Below are 17,405 nucleotides of genomic sequence, written 5' to 3' on the forward strand. Positions count from 1 at the left end.
CCAAGTCTGATCCTTCTTTTTAACCAAGAGTACTGGAGAAGAAAACGGGCTGACACTGGGTGTGATAAGCCCTAGCCTTAGCATCTCTTTCACTTGCGCCTCGATCTCGTTTTTCTGCTCCGGAGTGTAACGATATGGCATCAGGTTCACTGGTTTCGCTCCTGCCACCAAGGGAATGGCATGATCCCAAGGTTTCTGTTGGGGCAGTCCCGTCGGCTCGTCAAACACCACTTGGAACTGGTCCAGGACACGCTGAACCACAGCTGGAAGGGCTTCCTGTTGTTCCTCTTGCTCTGATAAACAGAGCATTACCACTCCTACGATCGCATTCGTCTGTTCCAGGAGTTCTAACTGCTCGATAGAGATATGTGCTGGTTGCTGAACCTCCTGGCGCAATCCCTGTATCTGTATCCGCTGACCTTGGTGGTGGAACTGCAATATTTTTCAGTCCAATCAATCAACATCGGTCCGCAGCTTTCCAACCAGTCCATGCCTATGACCATGTCATAGCAGCCCAGAGGAAGCACCCGCAAGTCAGTGCTGAACTTGTGCTTTTGTGTCTGCCATTGACATGCTGGAATGTATCCGGAACAAGTGAGTTTCCCACCATCTGCCACTCTGACTGTCACTAGCTTCAGCTTGCAAACGCGATGGGCCAGACTCTCTGCTACTGATTCACTGATGAAGCTATGAGAGCTACCCGAGTCAACCAATATAAGCACTTCTTGCTGGTCAATGTGCCCTAACAAACGGACCGTGCGAGGCGTTGTTTGTCCTGTGGTTGCCAATTTTGAGATGGACATGAGCTGTTCTTCTTGCCCTTCCTCTGCCACTTGCTCCTGATGATCATCTCCTTCAGCCTGAAGCAAATCCAGTAACTCCTCGACCACCTAGAGCTGTACCGTGGCGGCGCACTGGTGGCCCTGGCCCCAGCGTTCCCCACATTTAAAACAGAGCCCTCGAGCTCTGCGGTAGTTGCGTAGCACCGCCACGCGATCATCACCCCGACCTTGATCAGGTCATCGATCTGCTGCGTGTGCCCCTTCGACACCTCGCCTGTCCTCTATTGCGGCTGGTGGAGGAGGCGGCACTGCTCGCGGTGGAGGCACGACCAATGCCAACAGGGGTCGCTGCTGAATACGCCCCGGGTCCGGGCGCCTGAATTCCTTGCGAGGCATCGCGTCCACTATCTCCTCCTGTAACAGAGACAAGGAGAAAGTAGTATCCAAATCTTGGGGTCGATGTAACACAACACCCGCTCTAATCTCTACTCGCAACCCATCTAAGAATTTGGTGGTGAAATACACTGGATCAAACCCAGCATTGTGAGCTAGGATCTGATGCATCAACTCCTCAAAGCGCGCCATGTACTCAGACACTGTCCCCGTTTGACTGAGTGCTGCAAATTGACAGAGCTGCGCCTGGTATTGGTCGCGTCCGAATCTGCCGCATAGAGAAGTGCACAGCTCTTCCCAAGTAAAGGATTTCGTACCCAACTCGTGCAATTGCAACCAACGCGCTGCATTGCCCGTAAAGTGCAGAGTCGAGACCCGCACCCACATCTCTTTGGGGATTTCATACACATCAAAGTACTTCTCGCATTTGGATTTCCAGAATTATGGATTTTCCCTGTCAAATTGCGGAAAATCCAACTTCAGAAGGGCCCAACGAGTCTGGTGCGCGTGGTGATACTCCTCCTCCGGAACACGACTCAGATCTAGGCTACAGGGACTGGAATTAACGACGGGAGAGCATGACGCACCCTTGGCCGGAGGCGGTGCCAGGGTGGTGACCACCCCGTGTACCGTGCCCCCGGAATTGTTGATGACGCCATGGCCGCTTGGCCCGTGGTGCCCCGGTTCGGGCGCTGGGGGCTCCTCCCCTGTGCGCGCCACTTGCCGGAGATCCACCGCTTCCCTTGCGAGATCCGCTTCTGCGCTCGTCAGATCTGCCAGCGCGGAGTGGAGGGCAATGCGCCCCACCTGAGTACGGAGCTCGTCGAGCTGATGCTGCAGATTCGTCACCACCGGGCGCCATAACTCGAGGGAGGACTGGATCGCGTCCAAACGAGCGTCGTTCGCCGCGCGGTCCTCCTTGACCGACTGGATGAGCGCTGCAAGCTGCTCCTCCATAGCCGCCGTCTTCGAAGCCTGCTTGGTGGTGTAGCGTGGTCGGGGGTATGCCGTCTCCAGGTCGCCGAGTCGCTGGACCTCTGATACCAACTGTTAGGGTCCCGATCAGATCGAAGGAGGGAGGAAGCAGGAGGGGATTTCTTAGAGTGGAAGGAGGCCAGGAAGGAGAAGTACAGGTTCTCTCTTTAGTCTATTCGATTACAATAATTCTCGATGCCTTGGATCGACGCCCAACTCGCTACTTAACACTCCCACCAACCCACACCGCCCCAGCTGGAGCGTTCACCCGACAAAGGGGCCACTCTGTGTCTATGCCATGATGACCCCACCCATCAGTGCTGGTTCCTTGAAGAGGGCCCGCCTGTCAGTCGTGACACTACCCTGGCTTGTAATGACCGAACTGTGTCCATGGAAGTAACGACCCAAGCAGAGAAACCAGCAGTAACCAGCATTTGACTGAATCTCTTGCCGGCGAATCTCCTGTCCATGGAAATTAGAACTTGTGTAATGGCAGGGGGTATGTGCTCATCTGCTGTCAACAACACTGTCGGCACTTGAATATAAAATGTAGATTACTCCTAGATAATCTTTTGGTTTTGATATTTATTATAACTGCCAATATTGTCTAAATGATTAACAAAATCGATGCAATCCTAGATAATCTAACAACAGATAGACATACAAACGTTCATGCGTAATATGTGATGCAGACATCACCAGATTGAGATTGGTAGTATCACTAAAATGACATTGCAAACTAGTAACTCATATTGTATTTCTAACATATTTTAACCACCCACCTTGTCTTAAGTCTAAAGCATGAGTCTTAAGCTACACAATAAGCAATCCAGATGGTGTTTAATTTAACACTGATTGTACTATATCCTCTCAATTAGGTCATTATAAATATCACATCACAGGTTTTCCATTTAGGAAAGAGCCCCTTGCTGGTCATACCTCATACATAATGATTCACTGATATAGTATTATATTCGCAGTCATGTTTATGAATATGTAGAGAAGAACAACGTAAGAAAAATGGCATGCATTAGGGAGCCCTATCCGAGACCCTAGCTATTGAGGGCTCGTTTTGAACTATCTCTCGAAACATTGGTTGGCCCAAAACCGAAGCTTCAGGGTCAGGTATGTTGTCACTTGTCAGGTTACTGGATTAATAATCTTCCTAATTAATCAGGTCATAAAGGGGATGTAGCTCAGATGGTAGAGCGCTCGCTTAGCATGCGAGAGGTATGGGGATCGATACCCCACCTCTCCAATATATTTTTGTACATTCGCAAATTCCTTCTGTAGATTTTTTTTATTTATTTTTTGCGGATGAGCATCATGATTTGGTTAACCATCAGTACAATACAATAGAAAAAGAAAGAGCAAAATGATATCCGGAGTAACAGTTACAGCATTCCAGAAAGAAAGAAAAAAAAACTCATCTATGTGTTTTGCCCTACACGCAACCAAATTATTCCGGTCAACCAATCTCACCAATGCACAAAAAAGGATACAAATAATACTTTCCCCTACACTCAACGAAAAATCTATGGTGCCATCTACCTCCCTTCGAATAGTGTATGCGCGTGCACACGCGTGTGTGTCAGAAATTTAAAATAACTACCCGACTCGACGAAGCTCGACCTACCAAAAAATTGCAAACCATATTTTAAAATCTAAAATAATATCACGACTTTTTATACATCAAACATATATATGTGTGAACTATATAATATTCTAATGCATATTTTTTACTCCTGTGCTACACAGAAAACAAATATGCGGATAATTGGACCTACAATTTGGTTTGTGGATCCGCTTTTTGTAGCGTAAAGATGAAGGTATTCTTTCATAAAATTAAATAATATATAACTCACCTACAAGATGTATACATGTTAAAAATTAGAATATACTCCATTCGTTTCTAAATATAAGTCTTTTAAGAGATTTCACTATAGACTACATACCGAACAAAATTAGTGAACTTGTACTCAAAAATTATATACATCTGAATGTAGTCTCTATAGTGGAATTTTTAAAATGACTAATATTTAGGAACGGAAGGAGTACGTGTGTGTGCGTGCGCGTGCGTTAAATATTCATTTTCAATTTCCCCTAAAAAAACAGACGTCCTCCATTTTATTTAGAGTAACCCATCGTGGGCTTTTCAAAGTCCAGCCCAGTTTTGGGCTTTTCGTTCTCACTCTCACGGCCTGCAAGGCACTGGGTTTGTGGTCGCGCCTACTGCATCCAGATCGAGCGCCCTAACCCACGTCCCACATCGCATTCTTCTTCTGAGAAAAAAAAAACTCATCCCACATCGTAGGGCGAGATGAGCAGCCCCCGCCGCCGCCGCCGCCCCTCGCCGGCGGCGGTGCCGCCGCTGGAGGACGAAGACCTCCTCTCCGAGATCCTCCTCCGCCTCCCCCCACAGCCGTCCTCCCTCCCCCGCGCCTCCCTCGTCTGCAAGCGCTGGCGCGGCCTCGTCTCCGATCCAGGCTTCTGCCGCAGGTTCCGCCGCCGCCACCGCCGCAACCCTCCCCTCCTCGGTTTCTTCCAAGTAGACGACGGGCTCTCCTTCATGCCTTCCCTCAAGGCCCCGGATCGTGTCTCGCCCGAGCGCTTCTCCTTGCAACACCAAGATTTGGTCGACCGCTTCTTCTCCCTTGGATGCCGCCATGGCCTGGCGCTCATCTACCTTCGCAAGCGTCTCCAGCTCCTTGTGTGGGACCCCGTCACCGGCGACCAGCACCACATTGCCGTCCCCCCGGGGTTCGACACGGAGACATCCCCAATCAGCGGCGCGGTGTTTCGCTCTGCCGGAGACGTACAACACTTCCATCTGGCTTTGGTAGGGAGCAGTGAGAGACAAATTACGCAAGCAGTCGGAAACCGGTGTATGGGGCGATCTTATCACAACACCGCTTCAATCCGAGGATGCTGCCCATTTTCGCATCGCGGTTTCTACGATCAAGCCTGCTGTGCTGGTTGGGGGTTCTCTTTACTGGTTGCTTGATGGGAGCTCGGGTGGGATCCTTGAATTTGATATGGATCGGCAAAGACTAGCTGTGATACCTATGCCAGTAAATGACCTAAGGTTTTTCCACTTCTCGATGATACGGGCAGATGGTGGTGGATTTGGTCTCCTCGTTTTATCAGGCTTCAGTGCCCAATTCTGGAAGAGAAGGATCAATTGCGATGGTGTTGCTTCATGGGTGTTGGGAAGAACCATTGAAATTGACAAGCTACTTCACTGCGAACCAGAGTTGAATGGGAGCCAATTAATACTAGGTTTTGCTGAGGACAATAACGTGGTTCTTTTTTGGACAATTGATGGCTCTGTCATGTTACAGCTTGAGTCACTACAGTCTGAGAAAGTCTTGGGAACCAAAATCATGGCTCACTATCACTCATTCGAAAGTGTCTATACTACAGGTAATATCATGTTTTACATCATGGGTATAATAAAACCAAGTTAATTGTTGATAATTGTTTGACGTAGTACTGTGCACACACTTTCGTGTTAAGCTATCAATTTAGTAGTGCTATATCAGTTTTTTTTTTTTTTGCGGCTTGATGAACTAAATTTTCAAAAGTGATGTGATTTGTGAAATTTTGTTTCATTTAGTTGATCTAAAGGGGGTCAGAGAATACCCTAAAGGATACCCATTTGCACCTCTACTGAGGAGCTAATAGTCCTAGTGTGCATCTTTCATTTTTACGATAATCAGATCCGGTTTCATTTATCATTCCGTGGTGTTGTCTCCAAATTGAATTTTTTTCAAACTACAGCTGTGAGTTTATCCAAGTATCTTGATGCCTCCTCATGTCTGTTTGGCTTTTTGTTGGAATGTCCTTGGTTGTTTGACTTTGTATGCTTGCAGAAAGAGGAATTGGTGGTCCTGAAGCTGATCTTTTGCACAACACCTGAGATTCTTGTCCAGTTAGATATGCTATTGTCATTTACTGGTTACGCAGGTAAGCTTACCTTCTGCAAGCAGGTTGGGGCACTTGAACTCTTCTTAAACAAAATGTATGGCTTTCCTTTTTACTGCCACTCCTCAAGTACGAGAGGACCCAAATTTTCTCTACAACACTTTGCTTAGATGTTGCCAGTCTTGGAGATGGTTTTTGTCCACAATATTTGGAGAATGGTTTTTCAAATTCTGGAGAAATCGACCATACGAAAAAAAATTACCCTTCAATGAAGAAAACATGATTTAGATTACCAAAATTGTAAATATACATTATTCTAGGCAACTTTAAATATCTCAAATAATTTGGACAAATTAAAACATAATGAAATTTAAATTGCAAATTGCTAGACGATTGATTTGTATAGTCTAGTCTCTTAATTGCAGCAAAATACAATGTTTGCACTAGTGGAATTGTATTTATTAAGTTAACAAGGAAGGGATGCATCAGGCACGACAATGGCTGTGACTGAGCAAAACTGATTCTCACTTGTTAGGAATATGAACGAAACAGATCCCATACTGCCTTTTTCTCGCTAATCCCAGGCATGTCCAAGATGTGCTAGAACTTATTTTGAGTGGACCGGTCACCGGTGGGGCAAGTGAAGCTGAACGCCAGGGTCTGACAGTCTTGGAGATGGTCCAGTGGCTGGCCACCTGTCACGCTTTCATGGCACACTGCATATTTGACAGTCTTTTCTCAACACCCTGCTTCCTCATCCCTTCATTAGCAGCTCTCCATTCTCTTCCTCATGCCTTCACCCATCTACCTTCTCTTGTATTTGCTGATATTCTGCCCCCTCTCTATTGGATGTGCTCTTTCAGTTGCCTTCCCTGTCCATCCAGCCGCCTCACTTTCAGCTAGCTCCTCCCTATTACTCTCCCAGTTCCTTCTGTTAGTGCAGGTTCTTCTCCCTTTAGTCCTCTGATGGCTGATGACTTAGGACACTTCCCCTTTTGTGCATATGTTTGTGTCTGCTCATAGATGATAATGATGTCACATTAGTGGTAGCATAACTAAATACATCATCTTTCATGTGCTTCATGGATGCTCTTTTGTTTTACTTCTACCATTTTCTACATGGCATTTGATCATTTTGTATGGTTAAGGATATATCAAGTCCTAGTGTAATTTGTACGTTGTTCCCTCTCATTTCCTTTATACTTTCTTTATTTTTACGGGCTTATAGCTATGCCATTTGCACATTTTACACTGGTGATATTTGGAGTCATTATGGTACCTAGTGAAATAATGACTATTAGAATATTTGTTCTAGTGTTAGCTAGTTTGCTTAAATATTTTCTCAACATATGTCACAATGTTTGTCTAATTGGATATGTATGGGCGGCCTATTTTCTCAATATTTGGTCATGTTCAATGTTCAATACTTCATATTAAACACATCATCAAAATGGCTGGATTCGCCATAAATACTGCTTTAAACTTGAATTGCATTTATACTTAACATTTATCATTATAAGTGGTGGCCAAAGTATTGTTTTGATGCTGTACGGATTAAAATAGAATGTCATATATATTGTAGATTGAAGGAAATGTATCTATTAATAAGACGATGCACGATCCCTTAGTTGATGCTTCGACTGAATGAATTTAACTAAATTTGATTTGTTAGTAACTAGCTAGGTAAACCAGATGTTTCTCCTTTCCCATTCCATGAGCCCCTTGTATGCCCATCATAACAAAAAATATTTTAAATGATTTGATGAGCTAGGATCTTCGGAATTGGCCTCCTATGGAGTTCTTAGAACCACTAATCTTTTAGCCTCTACTACCACCAAATGTAGCCAAAAACTTGATGGTGGCAATGGAATTTCTTGGCTCTACAAATCACGTATTGCTTCTCTATGTTTGTATTACTGGCATTGTGTTAATGCTGAGAGGATCCAAATTTGGAGGTTTTGGTAGAAGTCCACAATACTAGTGAAGCCAGCGTTTGTCCGAGTCGTACAAAAATTGGGCAAATATAACTTTAATAGCTTTTGAGGGAATGACTTGTTGAAATTGGTTTGACTGATGAAATTGATTGCTCTGCAGGTGTCTAGAATTACACTCCGGTGGCAGATGCAGAAATGGCTTTTTTGCTGTAGGTTCTTCCATTTTGTAAGCTGTGTTGTGCAAGTCTTCTTTAGTTGTCTACTGGCATGAAGACACGATGGCTTTTTTGTGTTGGCGCTGTCAGTTAATCTCGCGTTACAGTTATTCTGGCAAGCATTGAGGCAAGCTAAAGTCATCTGTCCCCTGTTGTGTCTGGTCGAGATTGCAACTTCTAATCTCTACTTAAACTTTTGTCTTTTTTTTTGCGTGTGTGTGCGTGCGTGCGTGCACATGGGTTCGTACTATTAGATATAAATTTGTGCGTCGAAAAGATAGCAATGCTGCGGTTATGGTATTATGAGTTGAATTTGTACCGCAGTTGTCAGGATCTCATTACTCTTGGAGAATATAAGATTGCACCCCATTGTGTTATTACCAGAATACCCAGGATGTGAACTGTGCACAATTTGCTGTCTGTGGCTCAGGATGCATAAAGTTTGTGTTCTGTTTCTACACGAGTTATTTTGCTGGAATTACATTCAGAAGGTTCTAATGATACCTCTCCAGCTCTAAATAATCCCTTAATTGTGAAGCTGCTACATGTGTCGAGGATGCAGAGAAACAAAACCGAATGCCTTTTCCAACAACAAAAAGGAGGAAGAAAGAAAACCGAATGCTTGCAGTGATCATCTCTGTTTAATCTGCCCTTCCTAGCATCTGTTTCTACTTTCTATAGGTGAATCCGAAAAATAACATGTGCATCTGGCTAGTAGTTAGTTTAGTTTGCATCTACGTAGCAGCCAAATGGCTCTCAGGTCTGTGGTTCAAAAGCTTAAATTGTCTGCAAGAATATTTTGAGCTACAAAGGTCAAGCTATAATTTGCCATGTTTATCTGCAAGACTTCTGAAGCATCTTGCAATTTGTGGTTTCAACTATTCCTTGGCCAATCTAGCACCACCATCATTTTTTGGCTTCACATGGAGTTCAACTACTACGCTGAATGAATTTCAGATGAAAAACTTTCAAAATCGTCGCGAGTATAAAAAAATGATCAACAGGGGAAAGTTGCGTGTTTACAGCAGCTTTCCATCGGTATATCACCCGCTCAATTCCCGTGAGTGGGATGGAGAGCTACGAGCAGTGGATGAATATCTACGAGCAAAAAAATCACGTGAAAAACAGAGTGAAGTTCAGATACACGCACCGAGAAGTTCAGGTTCTTCACACGGTGCATTTTTGAAGAATCTGTTTCGCGGTAGAGGCAGAACGAATGATCCCGCCGCTTTCAGAATTACTTGAAAATGGCTAGGAATCAGAGAAAACCATCAACATGAAAAAGTTTCGCATTTTCCGTAGCTTTTCAACTGTATATTATTTGCCCAATTCCGATAAAGTTCGTAGAAATTACGGCGAAAATATGTTTTTCGCCATTTTCGAAACTGACTTAAAACCGTAAAGAATTGGGAGAAACAATACATACCAGAAAGTTTCGCATTTGTTCAAGCTTTCCAACACCATATCATTTGCTGCATTCCGACGCACGGTTAAAAAATTAGCTCGAAAATACGAACTTGTTAGAACTTGGACCATTTTCTAAATTACTCTTAAACCATTCAAAATTAGAAAAAAACTTTCAAGATGAAAAAGTAGCGCATTTTCATAAGCTTTCCAACCCCATAGCATATGCCTCCATTGGATTAGCCGTTTAGAAATGACATCGAAAAAATGAACTCAGCTGTTCGGTTTACGAAATTTTACGTTTTTTCAAATTACTCTTTAACCATAGGGAATTATAAAAAACTTTCAACATGTGGAAGGAGCAGTTTTGCAGCAGCTTTCCAATGCCATATTATATGCCTCATTCCGTTAAACGGTTTAGAAATGCGATTGAAAATACGATTCATGTTTTTTGTGCGAAGAAAAAATGATTTTTAAAACTGCTCTTAAACCACTTATATTTTGTCAAAAATTTAAGTTGGCTCATGTTATTGGTGTCCATAGCTTTCCAACGATATATAGCAAGCCCTATTTGGGCAATGTTGCGGGAAGTTCGACCTAGTTCACAGAGAAGGTTAGGCGCGTTACTCAGGCAATTCAGGTTGTGATCATAATATTATTCTGATCCCGTGATCAGAATAGTGTTTATGTATATATATATATATATATATATATATATATATATATATATATATATATATATATATATATATATATGTCATATATATGTGCTGTGAAAATTGTTGGATTAAAAAAACAAAAAAAGAGGCAATGCATGATCTTTGCCGTCCGCCGCTGATGGCAAAGAACCTTTTGTCATCCGCCGCGGACGGCAAAGAAGACATGCGGCCACCTATGCTCCCTGAGAGCTGACCCATTTGGCTAGTTTGCCTACAGTGGCAGACGGCAAAGGGTCACCACATTTGCCTACGGTGGTGGACGACAAAGAATAGGTGGGCAGTGACGTCCAGCTGACGTCACCGGGCGGACGACAAAGGCCAGATAATTTTTGCCGTCAGCAGCTGACGGCAAAGGCTGCCGTTAGCCATCTAACGGACTAACAGTGTATTTATTGCCGTCAGCTTTCTTTGTCGTCCGCTGCTTATGGCAAAGGACCCTTTGCCGTCAGCCTCCGGAAGCAGACGACAAAGTAGCTCTTTGCCGATCCTTACTTTGCCGGAGCCTGTTGCCGTCCGCGGCAGACGGCAAAGGCCTTTGCCGTCCGCCCCGACGGACGGCAAAGTAGCTGATTCCTGTAGTGCATGGATCACCAAAAGCTTTGCATCACAAACAGAAATGATGATCATATCCACTAGTGGGTAGAATCTCATGGAGAAGCGGATTATAAACTTAGAGATGACTTCTTTTGCATCCAAAGGGACATTGCGACAATCATCATGAAAGAAGTCATCGATGAGAAGGGGATGTTCCACCACGGCCCTATATCGCAAGCTGACGTCTGAACTCGCATAGGCATGCAACGTCATGACCTCACGCTGTTCAAGAAGCTAGGGTCCATCCTCGATGATATGGAAGGATGGAACTTCTAGTGATTTATGATGCTGATGATGATGATATGTGTTGGTTGAACTTGTATACTTTCTGTAGCGATGAAACTTTGTGATGTCCATGGTCCCTGCCGAACTTGCGTAACGCTACTTTGTTAGTTTGGGTACGATGACCTACGTAGCTCTAGTTAATTAGGTTGCATACTGTATGTTGCATCCAGTTGCTAACCCTTTCTTTTTCGTGTTGCTTCAGTATATTTTGTTGCATATGATTGTACATCCTCTTGATGAAGATGCATCTCTAACAGGTACCTAGCTTCTTGATGGCGAGATGGCAGTGCTATGTTCTGTACAAAGGGAAGGTTCCAGGGGTGTACAACAAGTGGACTAAGTGTCAGGCGCAAGTGAATGGGGTCTCGGGCGCCAGCCATAAAGGCTTCAAAAGTACACAAGAAGGAGAAGCTAGTTACTTGAGGTTCACGCTAGCATGAGAAAGGACTCGTAACCGCCGCCTGATGTTCTGCATAGTTCTGCTCTCACTCATAGTGATAGCTCTTCTCGCGTATATCAATGTTTAGATGGATGATGTTGTAGTTGCAAGTATTCAAGACTTGCATGTATCGCTATTTTCGAGATGATGACGAGATACCACTTTGTGTTGGATGATGATTATGATGAGACTATTTGTATGTATATGCTATGATTACATTTGTGGTCTCGCAGCCATTTGTATGTGTATCATGATGACATTTGTATGTGCTAAAGATTCTTGTAAAAAGCATGTTCAAATACAAAACAAATATGCAAATTTTTTTTTCCAAAAACTACTAAAATTAGCAGTAGCGAGTGGAGAAAAGTTAGCAGCAGCGTGACCGTAGTAGTAGCGCGTCCGGGCAAAGCGCACTAGAGCTATTAGCAGTAGCGAGTTCGCATAAAGCATGCTGCTGCTACACTTGTATAGCAGTAGCATGGGCGTGCATGTGCTGCTACTATGGATTAGCTATAGCGCCTTGTCAGTAGCGCCAGACCCCACTCTACTGATGTACCTAGAACCCGCACTACTGCTAGGCTTTTCCCTAGTAGTGAAGACCCATCCGTTAGCTTAGCATACGATCGTTCAGTTTATTTCTATTGCTTTCTTAATGTCAAATACATATTCCTTCAACAATGAGATCATGCAACTCTCGGATACCGGAGGAATACCTTGTTTGCTATGAAACGTCACAACATAACTGGATGATCATAAAGATGCTCTACAGGTATCTCCGAAGGTGTTTGTTTAGTTGGCATGGATCGAGATTAGGATTTGTCACTCCGTGTATCGGAGAGGTATCTTTGGCCCCTCTCGATAATACACATCACAAGAAGCTTGCAAGCAAAATGACTAAGGAGTTAGTTACAAGATGATGTATTACGGAATGAGTAAAGAGACTTGCCGGTAACGAGATTGAACTAGATATGAAGATACCGATGATCGAATCTCGGGCAAGTAACATATGGACACACAAAGGGGATTACGTATGTTGTCATAAGGTTCGATCGATAAAGATCTTCGTAGAATATGTAGGAACCAATATGGGCATACAAGTTCCGCTATTGGTTATTAACCGGAGAGGTGTCTCGGTCATGTGTACATAGTTCTTGAACCCGTAGGGTCGACACGCTTAACGTTCATTGATGATATAGTATTATATGAGTTATGTGATTTGGTGACCGAATGTTGTTCGGAGTCCCGGATGAGATCACAGACATGACGAGGATCTCCAGCATGGTTTGCCGTTTGGAGGTAAAGATCAATATATAATACGATGCTATTTGGACACCAGAAATGTTTCGGAGCGTATCGGGTAGTCATCAGATCACCAGAAGGGGTTCCAGGAAGCCCCGGGAGGTTAATGGGCCTTATGAACCAAGAGGGGGGAACACACCAGCCCACAAGGGGTTGGCGCGCCCCTTCCCTTGGCCGTTGGCCCTAGGGATGGAAAGGGGGAGGGCTAGCCCCTCTTTCCTTCCCTCCATCTAGGAGGAAGGAAAGGGGGCCACCTCCGCCTGTCTTCCCCCCGCAGGCATACAAGGAAGGGGGGCGCTAGAGGGCAGGAGCCCAAGGGGGCCGGCCGGCCACCCTTGGGGCGCCTCCTGGCTGCCTCCCCTCCCCCCACTATATATATGAGAGCATGATCAGTGCACCCAGTGGGCGTAGCCCCCGAGCCTGATGGATGGTCTCCCTTGCTGTTCTAGAACATGTGTTGGATAATTATAGTACAACTGAAGGTTCACGGATGCTTAGTGAATTGTTTGTGGTACACATGGTGGATCTGCCCCCCGAGTAAAGCAGCTGGTGCGCCTTAGGTCATCTCATGAACCGATTCTATCAGGCTTGTCTTCGTTCAATTGACATTGTAGATGAATCCGCGCTGGAGATGGAGAAAATCACCCTTTGGAAAAAGATGGGGTGAAGATAGAAAAAGCTCAGAGCCGCTGACTGGGAAAAATGCTCGTCACTGTAGGCAGTAAACATTCCAATCGCACTTCCTTTGCCTTCCTTGGTTGACCTAAAAGTATTTGTGGAATAAAAAAACAAGCAGAGAAGAAGTGAAAACTTTGTAATATTCACACCCAGAATGCTGAGTATTGCTCATGAAAAAATGCTTGTCACTGCAGGCGGTAAACATCCCATTCGCACTCCCTTCATTTTCCTTCCTTGACTTGGAAGTATTTGTGGAAGGAAAAAATAAGCAAAGGAGAAGCTAAACTTTGTAATATTCACACCCAGAATGTTGAGTAAAAAATGCTCATAAAAACTTAAGATCCTTTGGTTGTAGTCAACATTATCGTTATTTTCAACTCGAATTTTGTTGATCCTTGCAGTTTAGCCTTTTCGTGAGTCGATAGACTATTAGCTTTTGCTCTTTCCAACTAGACTATCGGGTTGCGATCAGTTAGAGACGAAGAGTGTGCGTCAGGTACCGAGCACATTTAGTTAGATGTCTCATAAAAAATAAAGAAATCCGAGTGAGGAACATGCCGACTTGTGATGCACCTAGTTGGTGGAATTTAAGAAAAAGATCACCCAACAAAAAAGTAAATGAGATTCTGACCGAGTTTGAGTTCTCAAGGGTGATGTAGCCCATCGAGTGCACTACATCCCTCAAAGGCAAACCGGTCGAAAACCGAATAACACAGTTGTTGAGATGATAAATTTTATTTCATTGAATTGGAACACTTCTACGACAACACATGTTTAACTATCTTGCCTTTGTCATAAAATTGTCATGGATGTACATACATGACCAAAAAACCTGACCTATTGTGATAAATAGGTATTATCACGAAAGTGTTTTTTTGTAGTGCTTGTTTGCCATAGCTCGTCCGGGCACGGACAATGAGCGCGTTGCACATGGGTGCCCGCACGCTATTCGTTGCTATGCCTAAAGTGGGGGAGCAGGCATACAATGGAGCGGACAGGAAGATGTTCGACATCATTTACGATGAAGGCGAAGGAGGAGGATGTTATGAGAACGGGCAGGTGGAAGACTCGGATCCCACCCAGTCTGGCAAGTACACCCACATGTAGCTGGGCTACACCCAGACTGGCATGGGCACACAACATGACTAGGCTGCCAAACATGCAGAAGAGGAGGAGTTGGAGGAGGATAAGGACAGTGAGGACGATGATCCGGATGATTTTGCCGGTGGTTCGAATTAGAAGGGTAGAGGAGAAAGCTTCAACATGCGGAAGGACGAGTTGTTGGGTAATGCATGGTTGGCCACTAGCCTCGATCCGATCCATAGCATGGAGCAAACAGGCTCAACTTTTTGGGTCAACATTCACACATCGTTCCTTGAACACAAGCATTTTGCGCCCTACTCCGATGCGGTCATCTGCAGTCATGAACCAAATTCCCTCAATTATCGATGATACACTATCCAAGAAGTCGTGCCAAAGTATTGCGGCCACTTCGCACATATCATCGCACGATGGCGTAATGGTGCCCAAATCACCAGGCAAGTAAGTTCATTTGGTTGGATATGCATAGTTCTGTAGCCGGATATGCATAGTTTTGTTGATCATTGGCCGGATATGCATAGTTTAGTTGATCACCAGCCGGATATGCATAGTTTTCTTGATCATTTATCGGATATGCACAATTTTTAGCCACATATGCATAGTTTCGTTGATAATTTGGCGGATATGCACAATTGTTTAGCCACATATGCATAGTTTTGTTTATCATTGGCTGGAAATGCATAGTTTTGTAGCCGAATATGTATAATTTTGTTGATCATTGGCCAAAAATGCATAGTTTTGTTGATCATTGGTCGGATATGCATAGTTTTGTTGATCATTGGCTGAATATTCATAGTTTTGTTGATCGCTAGCCAGATATGCAAAGTTTGGTTGATAATGTTTTACTTTGTAGCATTCTCGTGTGTGTATGGTGTTCAAGAAGTTAGAGAAGAAAAACTTCATCGCCATGCATTGCTGGTTGAAGTTGAACAGGCAACCGAAGTGGAACCTATTCATAGCCAAGACCATTGCCCAAGTCACAAAGGAAGAAACCGGTGACCCAACAGACCCAACAAAAGAACTACCCAAGCAGGTTAGAAGAGGGTTTCAACGAAAGAAGTGGGAGGAGGAGAGGGCGAAGTGAGAAGGTTCTGCGGTCAAGATGACGGAGAGGTTCGAGGACATGTTTTCCAAGAAGGAGGAGACACACGTCAAGCGCTCAAACATCAAGGAGGAAAAAAATACAGAGAGGTTTAAACTATTGATGTAGGTGACCAAGAAGAAACTAGCACTCGAAGAGAAGGTGGCCTTGACCAATGAGAGGAAGGCCATGCTCGAGGAGAAGAAGACGATGCTTGAAGAAGAGAAGGTGAAAATTGCAGCCGCTGCGGAGGACACCATGATGTTGTCCTTGAAGGTGGAGTCTTTGGATGCTGACGCAAGAATGATCGTGCAAGCCATCCGCTACAAGATGTTGCAGCGACAAAAAGATGAGTTGGAGGCAGCGATAAGGAGGAGGAGGAGGCGGCATATGCAATGGCGACGACACCTTGACTGTGGAGGAGGCTCGGATTGTCGGTCCGATAGGGCAGAAAATCTCAATTATTTGCACGCAATGCCAGACTAATATTCTTTTGTGGTCGGGGATGTAAAAACTTAAGCATACTTGTCTCTTTTTGGTTGTGATCGGGCATCTGATCCAACGCTAGTGTGATCCTGCGTGCGTTATGGATCGGTCTTTTATTTTAATTTCAAATTGCCCTTTACTGACGGACATATACATGATATATGGTGTTGGATGGTCGACTTACGCATCCGTGTCTGCGGACTGGTCCCTGTCCGTGGACTGATGCATGAACAAATTTTGTGGGTCTTCGACATTGAATAGCTCATATGTGAAATCTTTGATGTGAATTGGAAAGAAAGCAATGTGGTTGAAGAAAATAGCTCACGTGCAACGTTTTAGATGGCAATAATAGCCCCTATGCGACTAGGTGGTTAAAACAGGGGAACAATAGTCAATAGGGAGTGTTGTTATGTTAAAGGAGTGGGTCAAACTAATCAGTGCATCTGGTGATGGGTCCCACTTGGTAGTGCATCGAGGTTAACCTTTCCCCATGAATGAACCCGTGTCGCTCCCTTGCTCCCGGTTGCTGCCCCTTCTTCATGGTCGGCGGCGGTGGCGGTGAAGGTGCTTTTGTTTTGGGTACATCGTCGGTGGAGCTTTCATTCACGGTCGTGACGGCATATGTGGTGAGTGTATTTGGCACCCTAGACCTGTTACTGTCCGTCTCGAGTTAGATCAAACCAAGTGAGCCTCTATTTTCGACGGGATCTAGATTGGGGAGGTGGGGTGGCGGGGTGTCACACCCAATATGCGATACTATCCTAAAGGGACTCGAAGGTCCCACCAAGGATAGAACCGCATATTGAAACGCTTTTGCAAGGTGGATATCATTACATCAACATTACATAATAGATGGGGATACATACAAAAGGCATACAATGCCACACGAATACAACATCCCAATACATAAGAGCAACATCCGACTATGGATGAACACAAACAGAAACTCAAACGACATCCACCCTGCTAGCCCAGGCTGCCGACCTGGAACCTATCCCCTGATCGAAGAAGAAGCGGAAGAAGAACTCAAGCAAGCAAGCATCGCTCTCGCGTCATGATCATCGCGTAACCTGTACCTACAACCATTGTTATAGTA

The 17,405-nt window shown here is 44.6% G+C and overlaps 1 protein-coding gene across 1 annotated transcript; it reads left to right on the top strand.

Annotated features, from left to right (window-relative positions):
- Nucleotides 1–4,417: 4,417 nt before the first annotated feature.
- On the top strand, nt 4,418–8,609 carry LOC123135811 (putative F-box/kelch-repeat protein At3g17540). The gene is made up of 3 exons (XM_044555027.1): nt 4,418–5,573; nt 6,023–6,116; nt 8,169–8,609. Exon 1 carries the CDS (start codon nt 4,471–4,473, stop codon nt 5,152–5,154), a length of 684 nt encoding a protein of 227 aa, XP_044410962.1. The 5' UTR covers nt 4,418–4,470; the 3' UTR covers nt 5,155–5,573; nt 6,023–6,116; nt 8,169–8,609.
- The last annotated feature ends 8,796 nt before the right edge of the window (nt 8,610–17,405 follow it).

This window comes from Triticum aestivum, chromosome 6B (assembly GCF_018294505.1).
Source record: "Triticum aestivum cultivar Chinese Spring chromosome 6B, IWGSC CS RefSeq v2.1, whole genome shotgun sequence".
NCBI lineage: Eukaryota > Viridiplantae > Streptophyta > Magnoliopsida > Poales > Poaceae > Triticum > Triticum aestivum.